The 13,203-nt window shown below is 40.3% G+C and overlaps 1 protein-coding gene across 1 annotated transcript; it reads left to right on the top strand.

Annotated features, from left to right (window-relative positions):
• Nucleotides 1–390: 390 nt before the first annotated feature.
• Nucleotides 391–12,815, top strand: maneal (mannosidase endo-alpha like). The gene is made up of 4 exons (XM_067611602.1): nucleotides 391–1,579; nucleotides 2,819–2,928; nucleotides 10,044–10,120; nucleotides 11,762–12,815. Exons 1-4 carry the CDS (start codon nucleotides 1,075–1,077, stop codon nucleotides 12,396–12,398), a joined length of 1,329 nt encoding a protein of 442 aa, XP_067467703.1. The 5' UTR covers nucleotides 391–1,074; the 3' UTR covers nucleotides 12,399–12,815.
• Nucleotides 12,816–13,203: the final 388 nt, after the last annotated feature.

Below are 13,203 nucleotides of genomic sequence, written 5' to 3' on the forward strand. Positions count from 1 at the left end.
TATACCAAAATATTGCTAGCATACATTTTAATTATAGGCCTAGGCTAAGTGTTGACAGCGTGGGAGCTGAATTGTTACTTTGATCACTCAGCACATGCATGTATAGGCCAACGGGTCACTTTTCTTGTATGGCTACCTATAACTAGTTGCAAATTACATTGTTCTTTCCTCTCAGCTTCCCTGGAAATTACTTAGAAATTACAAGGTAATTACAGACCATTAAAATAAAGCCTTACCAACATGATGAAGCCATTCTCGCATTCTTTCAGACAAAAATCTCTCTGTATATCCAAGATAATAGATGAATTCCTACAGGCATCTCCACCTCCTGCTTCTCTGTGGCATTAATCACCCCTCATACATCTCTTTCCGGTCGGGGTTAATCCCACCTCCCTCCTGCCTCGCCACGGAATCTAATGTTTCATTCTCTGGTTTATAACATTCAATAAAAATAGTCTTTCTCCAATACAGGGCTCGTACTGGGACCGGAACCACTTTCCAAGAAACAGATGTGGTCCGTAATAATAAGGATGGGGTGACACAGGAAGAGCAGATGATGGAGAGGAACAAGCGATTGGATGCAATACAAAGGTAACCAGGCTTGGTTTATTATAGCTTTAAAGAAGCCTCGGCTGTGACCAGACTGGCTTCTGTTTTCTGTACAGACATGGAGAAATTGTTGAGTGAGGGAACTGATTTGTCACTTTTCTTTCGAAGAGGAAAGGATAAGGAGGAATAAAAATCCGACATGATGATCATGGCTGTGCGCGGGGCGAACAGGAGGCGATTTATTGAAGCATTATAGAGCAGAATGCCCTCAGGTCGTGATTATGGAAGTGAGATGAGATTGCTCTGGTTATCGTGCGTGTTACAGGCTCGATTGTGCGCCAGCCGCCGCAGTGACTGAACGCCTTTTCTGCTACCTGCTCGACGCCTGTTCGTGCTTAAAGACGATGACTGCATTCATGGGATGTAGCAGCAGCAGTTGGCACTAACAGGAACCCGTGTTATCCCCCTGCTGGCTTCTGGACTGGCTGTTTTCCTGCAGCAGCAGCAGCACCACGGACAGCGACAATGACTCGGCTCCGCAGAAAAGCTCTGGTGGCACTCTTCCTCTTCACGCTCTTCATCTTCGGGACCATGATGGGGCTCAGGACGCTGAAGCCCAGCGACGGATTCTCGGATCTGGCCCCCGGGATGGACTTCACCGGGGAGAGATCCGACAGGAGGAGGCTGGATGTGAAAGACGTGATGGTGTCGCCGGGCCAGTTCCACATGGGCAGTAGCGACACTAAGGTGGTTTTCACCAAATCGGACCGAGAATACAGTATTTTCTACGACGTGCACATCTTTTACTATCTGTGGTATGGCTCTCCAAGCATGGACAACAAGTACATCCACTGGGATCATGTCTTAGTGCCACACTGGGACCCTAAAATTGCAGCCAGTCATGCTCAAGGAAGGCACACACCTCCAGAAGACATTGCCTCAAGTTTTTATCCAGAACTGGGACCCTACAGCTCCAGGGACCCAAAGGTGCTGGAGTCACACATGACCCAGATAGAAGCAGCGGCAGCAGGTAACTATTCTCGCGTCACTGGCTCCACATGTTTTCCTTGTTATGGTAAAATGTTGACATTCTTCAGGGCAGTAACCAGGACTTACTGGGGCCATGAGACCAAGTCCCCCCAACACCCTCAACCCCCAATGCATCTTGAAAAGGGGTATAGGGCTCTACATTTTTAATCATTTGGATTTTTCATATTTTGTTTATTCAGTTAATTTTGAATTATATTTTATTTTAAAATACTGTTTCAAAAGCATCTCCACGCCTTAGGAATAAACTCCTGATGGTGAAATACTGAAATCCTTCATTTTGCCATCCTAAAAGGAGTCAAATTTAAAGGTAAATTTAGTCTACAAAACCTGGAATAAGCTTATAAAGTAACCACCATGTGTGTTTTTATTGTAGAGTGCAAATGAACTTAGTTAATTGACAGTAGTTTTTGTGAAATATATAAAGTAACCTTATCGGCAGACAGGGGCTTGGATATTGGACAATTAAGAGAACCCCTGAATAAAGATTAATGCCAATGTTTTTTAAGAGAAAAGGTTGAAAAAAATCTGACATGTACATGATAATCATCATTAACAATAAGTTGATTGCTTAATTATTAGTTCAACTTTTTGTTATGGAAAAGAAGTTTTAAAAAAATTCTTTGTTTATTAAATGCAGCCAGAATATTTTGTTTACAATGGCTCCCATCATCCCCTCCGTACTTCCTGTTGTACTAACAATCCAGTTTCAATACAAAGTTTGGTAAAAACCAATAAGTCGGTGTTCCGATGGCCAGTAGGGGGCATTAGTCCATTATTGTTCATCATACATCCTCCACTGAAATGAGCATGACTTTCCAAAAATTTGACAATGCGTGAAGTTTTAGGTGTTACAGTCAGCTTCGCTACTCACCCATCCACCAACCCGACCTCCACACCCTTACCTTCTTTCATGCATTGGAACTGAAAATTGGTACTACCCATACATTGTAAGGTGTGAAACTGTCAAATATGGACATAATTTCTAGATACTGGGTTGAGTAAAATATTAAGATTTCCAGAAACCCAAGTACTTTGTCATAAAGACACCCCTGGTTAAAAAAAGAAGGGGAATAGTTATAGAGGAAAATCTACATTTTAGATTTTAATAATACAAATTAATCTCAATCCAATTAGTGATTGAATTTTAACATCATCACATTCAAACGTCATGCCTGACTGTACTCAGACCAGACTTCCTCCCCATGTTGTGGTGTTGTAGGGGTGCTAGTGTTGTCCTGGTATCCTCCTGGGGTGGCAGACGACCACGGGGAGCCCACCGAGGACCTGGTTCCTGCTGTCATGGACGCCGCCCACAGGCACAGCATCAAGGTAACTGGTGAGACAACCGGTATGTTTTTCCTTTCTGACGATTTAATGAATGAATGACTGCAAGTGTTAATTGTGTGGTGCTGCAAACAAAAGTGAGAACAACATCGATCTGAATCTTATATCATCAGCGCTGTGTTCTCACTGTCATAGTTTGGGCTCCATGGACCTTTTTCAAAGCAGACATTTTGACTTAACATAGTAGTACTGTTACTAATAACATTAACAATGGCTCTGTTCTATCCAAGTGTCCCAATAAACCATGACAGTGTAACAGTGAGCCAACATGTGTATTACCAGCACCCTGAAACTGAAGCAGCTAAATGGAATTCAGCTATCATTCATTTTTTTATGTACACCTGCGCTTTTCCTACTGTGACATGTCAAAATGTCCTCCTGTGAAAAAGGCCTATCGGTTGAGCCAGTGTAAGCATGCAGAACAGAATAATGATGGACGATGGAAATAGAGTGACACAGAGTGACATGAAGAGTTTTAAAGATGATAATTCAGTCAAACTTAATTATGTTGAAAGAAATATTGATGTGACATTGTTTGTTATTTTGTTGAGTTTCTTTCTGACATGAGTGTCATTTCATATTGATTTCAGATGTGGGTTGGCCTACTTTGTGGAATAGGTTCAAAGGGTCATTCAAAATACCAGATATGAGCAATAGATGAGTTCTGGGCATGATTCCTGCAATGTGAACACAACATAAGAAAGTAAAGCTGCCAAACAATGAATATTTAATCCACTTAATTCATCCATCATGTGAATTAAAACAGACTTCTAAAGTCAGAATATCCTCTATACAATTTATTCAATAATTTTACACAAAATATCTTTATGTTCGTTCGCGTCCATCCTCAGACGTGAAGAGAGGAATAAGAATAGCATAGTAAGAGCATAAAGACATGCTCACACCAGAAAGTGGTGCAGCAAAGTTAATTTGCACGTCTTCACAAATTAGGTGATAGTGGAAGCTACTGTAGGTGACGTGGTGACTATTCACTGGGGTAGTTGGTGAACTACTGTAGCTGCTGAGCTAACAGCTAAGATACTAGCCAGCAGGGAACATGCTAGCACTATAGGTCACAATAGCTCTCCAAGTTAAGCCAGCTAGCTCTTTTGCTTACCAGATAATAAGTTCATACAGTGTATTCAAGAGATGCATTTGTGCTGTCGTACAGAGCACTCAAAGTCCCAAAAGTCCCTTGTGCACACAAAATTTTTCAGAACGATGTGGCTCCGTACCATTGACTCCTGTCTCATAACATTCTGCAACCCATCTCTCTTTTGTGGAGCAGTTAATACCCAACAGAGCTGGATTATATAAATGTAGATGGTGAAAAGCAGCAAATAGGTTGTGATAGCTTCCGCTGTTTTAGACTCTGCAGCACTGTGTTCTCTCAAAGGTCAGTACACTCAGGAAGTTTGCTGTTTGTCAACAGAGTCAATTCAGGTGTCAAAGTTAATTAAAGTTGAACTCAATATGAGAGATTTGCCAAATCTACTCCCAAACACTACAAGCAAGTCAATTTATCACAACAATTCCATTAAAGTGAACTGATATTGATATTACTGCGAAACGTTGCTGTTTTAAATGCTGGTGTGACCCGGCCTGAAGACTCAATTTTTTCCAGTTGAGAGAAAGTGTGTCATGCCCTTTATTCAAAATGAAACACGTGCATAGCATTGTGGTCCACTGAGGCTTCTGACAGTGAAGAAATTCATACCTCCATGTTGGGTCCCAGTGGCGTTTACAGTAATGTAACGCAGAGGGATGAAGATGTTCTGCTGTCTGACGCCTTTCTAGCAGAGCCATTAGCTGTTTTAGGGGTAGATTGTCCCTTTCAATGCACAGCTCCAGTAAACAAAGTCATATCTACTTTAGCACTAAGGGGTTTCAAATGCCATTAAGCCAAAACATGCTGAAGGTGCTTGAGATGGCAAAAACAAACCGAGGACAGACTCAGCATTAACAGGACAGAAGAGCTTTCCCTCAGTCTATTTTCATACTCCTTATATGGAAGTCTTAGACCGAGAACTGGGTCTCTCTGTGTGTCTCAGTCAGACTTACACAACAGTGTGTATCTCACAGCTGACCTGAGGGCTAATGCTCCAGTGTTTCAGAGTACCAGAGCTGCCGCTGACAAAATACAGGCTGAAGTCTGTGTGTGTGAGCAGTCATGTGTATGTGTCTGCATTTTTTCTGCAAATGTCATATGTGTGTCTTCAGACGTCACATGTCACATGATGCAGTGCTTTGGATACAGCCACTTACAGGGAGGTGTTCCTCTGTCCATGTTAAAGGTGGAATGAGATGTAAAGATGGATCATCCTTCTAAGTTCCATCCAAAGCAGACTACCAGTGTCACAGAAATCAGTTGACACATCACAAATGACACACAGGAGGGCACAGACTGATCCATAATCCCCCCCAGTGCTCCATCCTCACTAATTAAGCATAGATTGACCCTGTTTTCCCAATGAAATGTTGCTGTTGGGATGCTAGCTGCAAACAAGAGGAGAAAAATCAAAAACTAAGTAGAGCAGAATAGCACTACGTTCTCTTGTTGTCACCACAAGGAAGCGTTCTTGTTTTAGTGAGATCTGAATATTTTAATGAATTGAAAAAAACATTTCTTCCCTCTATGGTTAATACACAATGAAATATGCTTTTGCTACAAAATATATTGTATGTGCAAATGTGATTAACATCAAATGCACTAGTCAATATTTGTTTGTAGTTATATTGACAATGGGTGAAATGACTGTGTGTAATGTGTAATGTAATGTGAAAGGTGTCACTCATGGTGATGAACCCACAGAGAATTATCACATAACTCTGCAGTTCCCTTCAACTCTAATCAGCGATTTAGATTATTGTTTTGGTTTTTACAGTGCACCATTTCATTGTTTTAGTCTCACCATTCTCATCAACCTCATTTCCAGCACCAACTATCAGCTGTTTTGGGAAAAAAAAACACTGTGCACTACATGCTAAGGACCAAACACCAGACAGACAAAGTTAGCAACTAGCTGGTGAACGATACTAGTTGAGCATTTAGCAGCTAAAGAGCCATAAAGTTTTCTCAGGAGTTGGTGGAAATCAAAACAGAACTAAAAGTAGAGTAAATATTGGACTTACATTAATCAGGTGACCAGAAACCCAACTCCAAATGAATGAAAATGGTGCTCTGTGTTTTCCAGGTGTTTAAATGGGCAACTGTTTGCTAACACATTCACCATATCAACTTCATTAGGGTATATGTCCAACATATGGCCAAAAATGCAGGTTAATGCAGTTTAGAAGAGTAAATAAATACAAAATATGTTTTTCAGCTGTAATGTATGTATTGCTAACATAATGTATGTGAGTAATTTTGCCAGTATAAATGTTTTTTGTGAGTAAAAAAGATGGGTTTGGTTAGACACCCGCTGCTGGTTTAGAAATGTAACTGCTGCTGCAAAGCTGACTCCTGCCCATTTGATGATATCATAACAAAGACTTCAAGGTTGTCTGACCTGAGTGGGCCTGGTTACAGACCTCTGAATCTGCCACATCTCTAATTTGTTCAGCAATTCAAGTAGGTGTAGATTGTGCTCATTGAGGCCTCTTTCAGCCTGTTGGAGAAACAATTGAGAGCTGTAGGTTTAACTACGAATGGGGATGTCATCTTCCTACATAACTAACTGGCTACCTAGTTACATTAATATACAGCTACATCGATTTCATCCATGCTTGTTGTCATTTTTGTGGCCATTTTTCTATTGCTATTTTTCATGGATGTATAGTTAGCTGTAAGAAGATGGAAACAGCTTTCAGACCCATTCAAATTACTGAAAAAAATCAGAGATATGTGTGGTGATTCCGAGGTTTGGAACCAGTCTTCCTGTAGTTTCCTTTACTATTAAGTCACAGACTTGATGGAAGGTGAATGTGGATGTTTTGCATGTAGTTTACGCCGACCACATTGCAGGATTTCTGGTAATTCTGGGTACACCTGCCATTTTCTGCTGTTTGGAGTGGCTCCATTTTTTTTCTTTCCATGATGGTATTTTGCATGATCTCAGTGTACATTATGAGCTGAATTCATGTAGCATATTCCAACATGATGATAAAACATCAGGTTTGTGTTTGTCAACATCTGAAGAAAAGCCAAACATCATTGAAAACTGTTCGGAAGGCTTGTTTGTTGCAGCAGCATCTATACACCTGAGGCTTGTAATATAAATATGAGAGTCTGTCAGAATCACACAACATGGGGCCATCTGAGCAAATAAAGCACTTTTCATCCGCATTCATCCGTGGTTTATTCAACCAAACAGGAACAGATTGAACAGCGTCTTACCTCGCTGGACTTTCATGATTTCCAACCAGCCGAGACGACTGACAAGCCCGAGCCCGGGCACCAAACACTGCCATGTTACCATGGAAACTGTTTATGAAGACCTTGCAGCCTCTTTTTAAAAGGTGGAGTGGGCGTTGAGCATTCGGTGTTTGCAGCTCGACAGCTCTGTCAATGCTTTACTGTTTGCTGCTGAGCTGCAGTAGACCTTTTTCCACTTTGTGACTGAAGCAAACAACCGTACCGTTTATCCTGGATGACAGAGGGCATCCATCACTCAACCCTCAGCTCTTGCAAAAGAAACACAACACACTGCTCTCTGTGAATTCATTTTCAATCCTCCAGTTTTCATGATTTCCTTGTTTGAATTTGGTTCCTCTAAAAACTCTATGAACCGAAATACCTACTGGATTGCATAAGTCTGAAAAAATAGGTCTAACGATAGTCTTTAAAGTTTTAATTATTACTGAAAGGCAGCTGAAAAGGATTTCTGAGTCACCCTGAGTTAGTTGAGTAGATGCCATCCCGTGTCACCTGAATGTGTTGACAGATGGGATGACAATAGAGGACAAGCCTGTGGGGATGGTGAGCATCTGCTTCACTTGTTTCTCCTCCTCCTCCTTCTCGGCTCCATTTTCAAGAAATGCTCAGCATCCTGCCGGCTAAACTTAGGTTCTGTGAGTTTATTTTTACACCATTTGCCAGGCAATGCGGAAATTCAAGTACACTCGGTCTGTATCGATAAGTAGAGTATTGAATGTTGTGTCGATAAACTACACTGAAATTTAGATGTATGTAAGATTCCCCAATGTAAAGTAACAGTTCGATAAGCAGGTTGCTGTACTGTTTTATCTTGTGTTGCACCAGCTTAGCATGAGAACGTATGTTGTGCAAGCAATGAGTTAATGTGGTAGACAGCTCTATAGGGGGTAATGCACAGTAATGTATATCAACAGTTAGTGGTGTTCATGTGCTGCAAAGTGTAGCAATTTGGCAATAAATGAGGAATTAAAATGTAATGCATAAATAAAATAAAAAATGCAAACAGGTTTCAAAACACTTAAGCTTAGGAGTATGTTAAGAAACACTCAGTAATAACAAAATTATGTTTGTTTACAAGGAAAACTCTACAGGGTTCATCTAACAAGGACTCATTCAAGTGCAACTTCACAGCTCAAATTGATGTGTTTCAACATTTACAACAATGTGATTATTGTCACGCAATGTTGAAAATCAAAATTTAAAGTCACGCTCTGCAGTTGTGCTTGAAGGTTCATTATAATTATATTATGAATTATCATCATCATTCATTAATGGTGACATATGATCTCACAGCTGAAAATATATTTGCTTTATTTCTTATTACAATACTTGAATGATAATACAGAGTTTGCCCCTGAAAAAAAATCATTAAGTGTGAGTCAAACATTTCCCCTTTCAATCATAAAGACACACACACACACACACACACACACACGCACACACACACACATCAGTAACTTCTTTGCAGGTGCTGAGTAATGGCAGTACCAGCACAAAAGAAGAGGAAGGAACTCAGTGGATATGATTGACAACATTTCAACTACAAATGCTCTTGAAGAGGACAAATGATTGACAACTTTTTGAGAACAAATGTCATTAATGGTTGAAATGTTGTCAGTCATGTCTGTGTAGAATAAAAGAAGAATCTGGGACAAGATAGCAATGCGTGTTTTTCCTTTTTTTTACTCAGCGACACCATATAACAAGACAGCCCATGCTATGTGAAATTTTGTGTGCAAACGATGATCACTAATCAAAAGCTACAATTACAATTATATAATGTGCATGATTCAAGATCCATCTGCCATCCATCATCATCTGTCAGAGAACTTGGACTTGTCTCAGTCAGCGTGCCTTGTTTCTCACAATGTCAAACTATATAAGTAGATAAACATAATATCTGCCTAACCTTACCCAAGTGCTTTGAGTTGCTAAAATTGACCATAAACAACATTAATAGTGGATATTGTAGGAAAACAATCACGAGGACTGTGTTGTGCACTTGGGAGAACATAGTCAGAAATGACTGTAAGCTTGTGTAGACTTGAACATGTATGTACTGATTAACTGGATATTGGAAGACATAGTGCAGATTTCCTCATTGAGTTCATCATCAAGAACATTTAGCACATTTTTTTTACATTTGCATCAACACATGGACTATTTACTCTTCAGTAGGACTTGAATGGTTCAGTTGATTTGGTCAGTGTAAATGAAACTGACTTGCCATGACCTGTTCAGCCGTGTTATGATTACACATTATTGATCACCTACACAGAACAGCTTCACAGGAAGCCATTGCAAAGCTCCTCATGAAAGGCATAAGATATAACATTTTCATTGTGTCCTTTAACTGTTCATCAGTACACTTGGTTAGATTGATGAACATGATGCTGTCATTCTGCTGAGCAGTTTGGTATTTGAGTATTCATACAAAAATATGCAATCACCGTGGAAACAAGTACCTCCAGAGTCGGAACGACATGACACTTCAATCAACACTCTAATTCACAGACGGCGCAGCCAAATAATTAGCGAGGTCCACTGACTACTAATTAAATGCTGCCTTCACACTAGCTGTCCATCAAAACAAATAATGCATTGGAATAATGAGCAACTGAGTGCTTAGTTTGAAAATTATTGCATAACCTCTTATTTTCCAGGTATTTGTATAATCATGTTGTGCAGTGTCCTTTCTTCAGTGTTCCACTGTTTTTTTGCACAGGTGGCCTTTCACATACAGCCATACAAAGGGCGGACGGACCAGAGCATGCATGACAACATCAAATATATTATTGACAAGTAAGTTGTTTTTCTAGGCGTCCACTTTTCTCTGTGCCAGAGAGAGGAATAGCTGCCTTTCACTCACCAAAGAACTGAGCTCTGCTTTCCATATCAGCGGCACTGACGTTAGAAGCCTAGTGTTCTGGTGAAACACGAAGCCTAATGTGGGAAGGTGAGGAACAAGTAGTTAAATATAGATGTCTCCCCTGTGATCCTGCTATAATAGATCAGCAGGTGGCTTTTGCTCCAACTTTAACTGGTCTGAATATGTCTCAAAAGAAACCTGACTCTTTATCTATCTCACATAGTTTGATGATATTCAGCTTTTCCCGTGACTCAAGGAATGTATAAAATATGTCAGCTTTAAGAGGAGGACATGGAGAAGGGCTGTGAGGCTAATCAGATAGTGTTTCATCTAATAAGATATTCAGTAGTAGTCTGAAAAAAAAGACGACTGTGATCCCACACTGTCTAGTAATGGGAATAAAAGGTCTCAGTGATGCCATGTTTATAATGATAGTAGATTAGAATAAAATAAAAGGCCAAGCTAGCGTGCTTTGAGTTGAGTCCTATTCCTTTACATTGCTGCCAATATTTCCAGAAACCCACTGTGCTGACCATCTGTGTAAAATGAAACAAAAACTGGAGAGACAGAAAACCGAGATGATGGTTTTAGTAAGTCATGAATATTTTCTGAAGTCTACCTGCTGGCACAAACTGTGAAATCTTAGCTGTATTAAAGGTGCTTAATTATCAGTAAGTTGAGTAAGAGATCTATTGAACTCTGCCCCCTCCACTCTGGGAATCTTCCTATTCCCACCTCTGACTGCTGACTTACTGTATGTGCCCTGTATGTAGCACTTGTAGTTGTTACTATGCAATACTTTTTATTGCCCTTCACTGGGGATAAATTAAGTTCTTTAAATTAAATTATTTTATCATCATTAAATTTGAGACTTTAGTGTAGTTAACATCAAACAAACAAGACCAATAGTTTTACATCACTGGCATATAGCTTGTTAGCTTAACTGCCTGTCATTGTTGTTCTTGTTGAAAACGGTAATTTGGCCATAATGGGATACATTACTTAGCCAATGTGGGGCCTTTAACAGCAGTTAATATCTGTTCAGCCATGCTCCCTGAGACCTTAAAGCTGCAGTAACATTTTTATGTGGACATTGATTCAAATGACCATGCAATGGGAAAGGTGTCACTTGAATTGCTGAATTTGTTCCCTTTCTCAGAAGCATTAAAGCATAGTGTAGGATTTTAAAATTTCTACATTCCTGACTGTGGTGAAGTGGTAGTAAAGAGTTGGGTTTTTTATTTTTTGTTTTTTATTTTTTTTAAAAATCCTAGCAGACAGCAAGACAAACTGACAAAGCACAAGAAGCCACCAGTCAGCCTCGTCAGCATAATCTTATTTTTGGAGGAATTATACCAGAGACTCTTAATTTGAGAACAAATTAAAACCCTTTGGATTGGAAAATTTCCAGTCCCAATTTACAGTGGCAGTGTCAAATTAGGACAGTGTTGCAGACAGCAATGTACACTGCCACCATTATAATCCCCCCAAAATCCTCATATAATAGCTTTAAGAATACTTTTTCATGCAACATTCTTAAATCCTTTTTTTTCTCTCTGTCTTATTTTTCTCAGGTATGGAAAACATGGCGCCTTCTACAGATTCCGGTCCAGCACAGGGCGAGTCCTGCCTCTGTTCTATATATATGACTCCTACCTGACTCCACCAGAGTCCTGGGCAGAGCTCCTGACAGCTAAAGGCTCCCACACCATCAGAGGCACACCATATGACGGGGTTTTTGTTGCCCTCATTGTTGAAGAGCGCCACAAACATGACATCCTAGCTAGCGGCTTTGATGGCATGTACACCTACTTTGCTTCCAACGGCTTCTCCTTTGGCTCTTCCCACCAGAACTGGAAAGCCATCAAGGCCTTCTGCGATTCAAACAATCTGTTGTTCATCCCCAGCGTTGGTCCAGGGTACGTGGACACAGCTGTTCGGCCGTGGAACAACCATAACACGAGGAACCGGGTCAATGGGCGTTACTATGAGACGTCCCTGCAGGCAGCTCTATCCGTCAGACCAGAAATTGTCACCATTACTTCCTTTAATCAATGGCACGAAGGCACACAGATAGAGAAGGCGGTACCCAAGAAAACAGTGACCCGTTTGTACCTGGACTATCAACCCAACCAACCAGAACACTACTTGGAGCTTACGCGCCAGTGGGCAGAGAACTTCAACAAGGAAAAGGATAAGTGGCTGATGTGAGCATGGCTTTACTTAGCTTGGTTGATGCCCTGAGCATGACCAGAAATGACATTAAGTCAGCTCCTCTGTTGTAAGACAACAACTTTATAGTCATCCACCTACCCTGTTTCTCTCCAAATGAACACTCCTGATGAGATTTTCCCCAAATGTTCACTCTACCCTTACTGTTTTTAATCACTAACGTTTTTTGTACAGGATTGATAATATCACTAATATGTTGAAGCTACAAGGTCACAATGATGGACAGATAATCATCATTTCCTGATATGATAACAACTTGGTTAAGTATCTGTTTGCGACGTCAAGTGCGGCTATGTACAGTAAATCTCCTCTGTAGGATTTTTTTCTTATTTTCTTATGATAAAAGACTGTTCTTTCCTGTATTTCCTTGAAGACAAATTAAATTGTGTCTGTTTACTGTTGTGGAATGAGTGACATGTTTGAGGAAAAGTGGTAGAGGGATCACTGCACAAGAAAACTATCTTTCAAGGAAAGGTTAGATGTGATCAAAGAGATCTGCACAAAGCCCTGGGTTGTAGTCAGGTATGTATATGGTTATCAAATGTGGTACTTCAGTCAATTCTTCCAGACAGTCTAGTTTCAAGGTTGCATTTGTTTACACATGGTGAAATAATCAATACAGTCGAATTTAAAAGGGGGCTATGCAGACAAAAACATTGGATGCAAACAGAAGCTGCTGAAAGCTGCTGCAGCTGGTCTAAATTATGGGTGCATTGAGGATCTGAATTGGAATGGATTCGTTTTCTTGGTATACTGTCGTATTTCATTCATTTTAGGCCATTAT

Source organism: Thunnus thynnus, chromosome 15 (assembly GCF_963924715.1).
Source record: "Thunnus thynnus chromosome 15, fThuThy2.1, whole genome shotgun sequence".
NCBI classification, from domain to species: domain Eukaryota; kingdom Metazoa; phylum Chordata; class Actinopteri; order Scombriformes; family Scombridae; genus Thunnus; species Thunnus thynnus.

Excerpts from the sequence above, each read along its gene's own strand:
- maneal (XM_067611602.1), top strand. The coding sequence starts at position 1,075 with ATGACTCGGCTCCGCAGAAAAGCTCTGGTGGCACTCTTCCTCTTCACG. Across the intron at positions 1,580-2,818 it reads GATAGAAGCAGCGGCAGCAG|GGGTGCTAGTGTTGTCCTGG; the intron begins GTAACTATTCTC and ends GTGGTGTTGTAG. Across the intron at positions 2,929-10,043 it reads CCCACAGGCACAGCATCAAG|GTGGCCTTTCACATACAGCC; the intron begins GTAACTGGTGAG and ends TTTTTTGCACAG.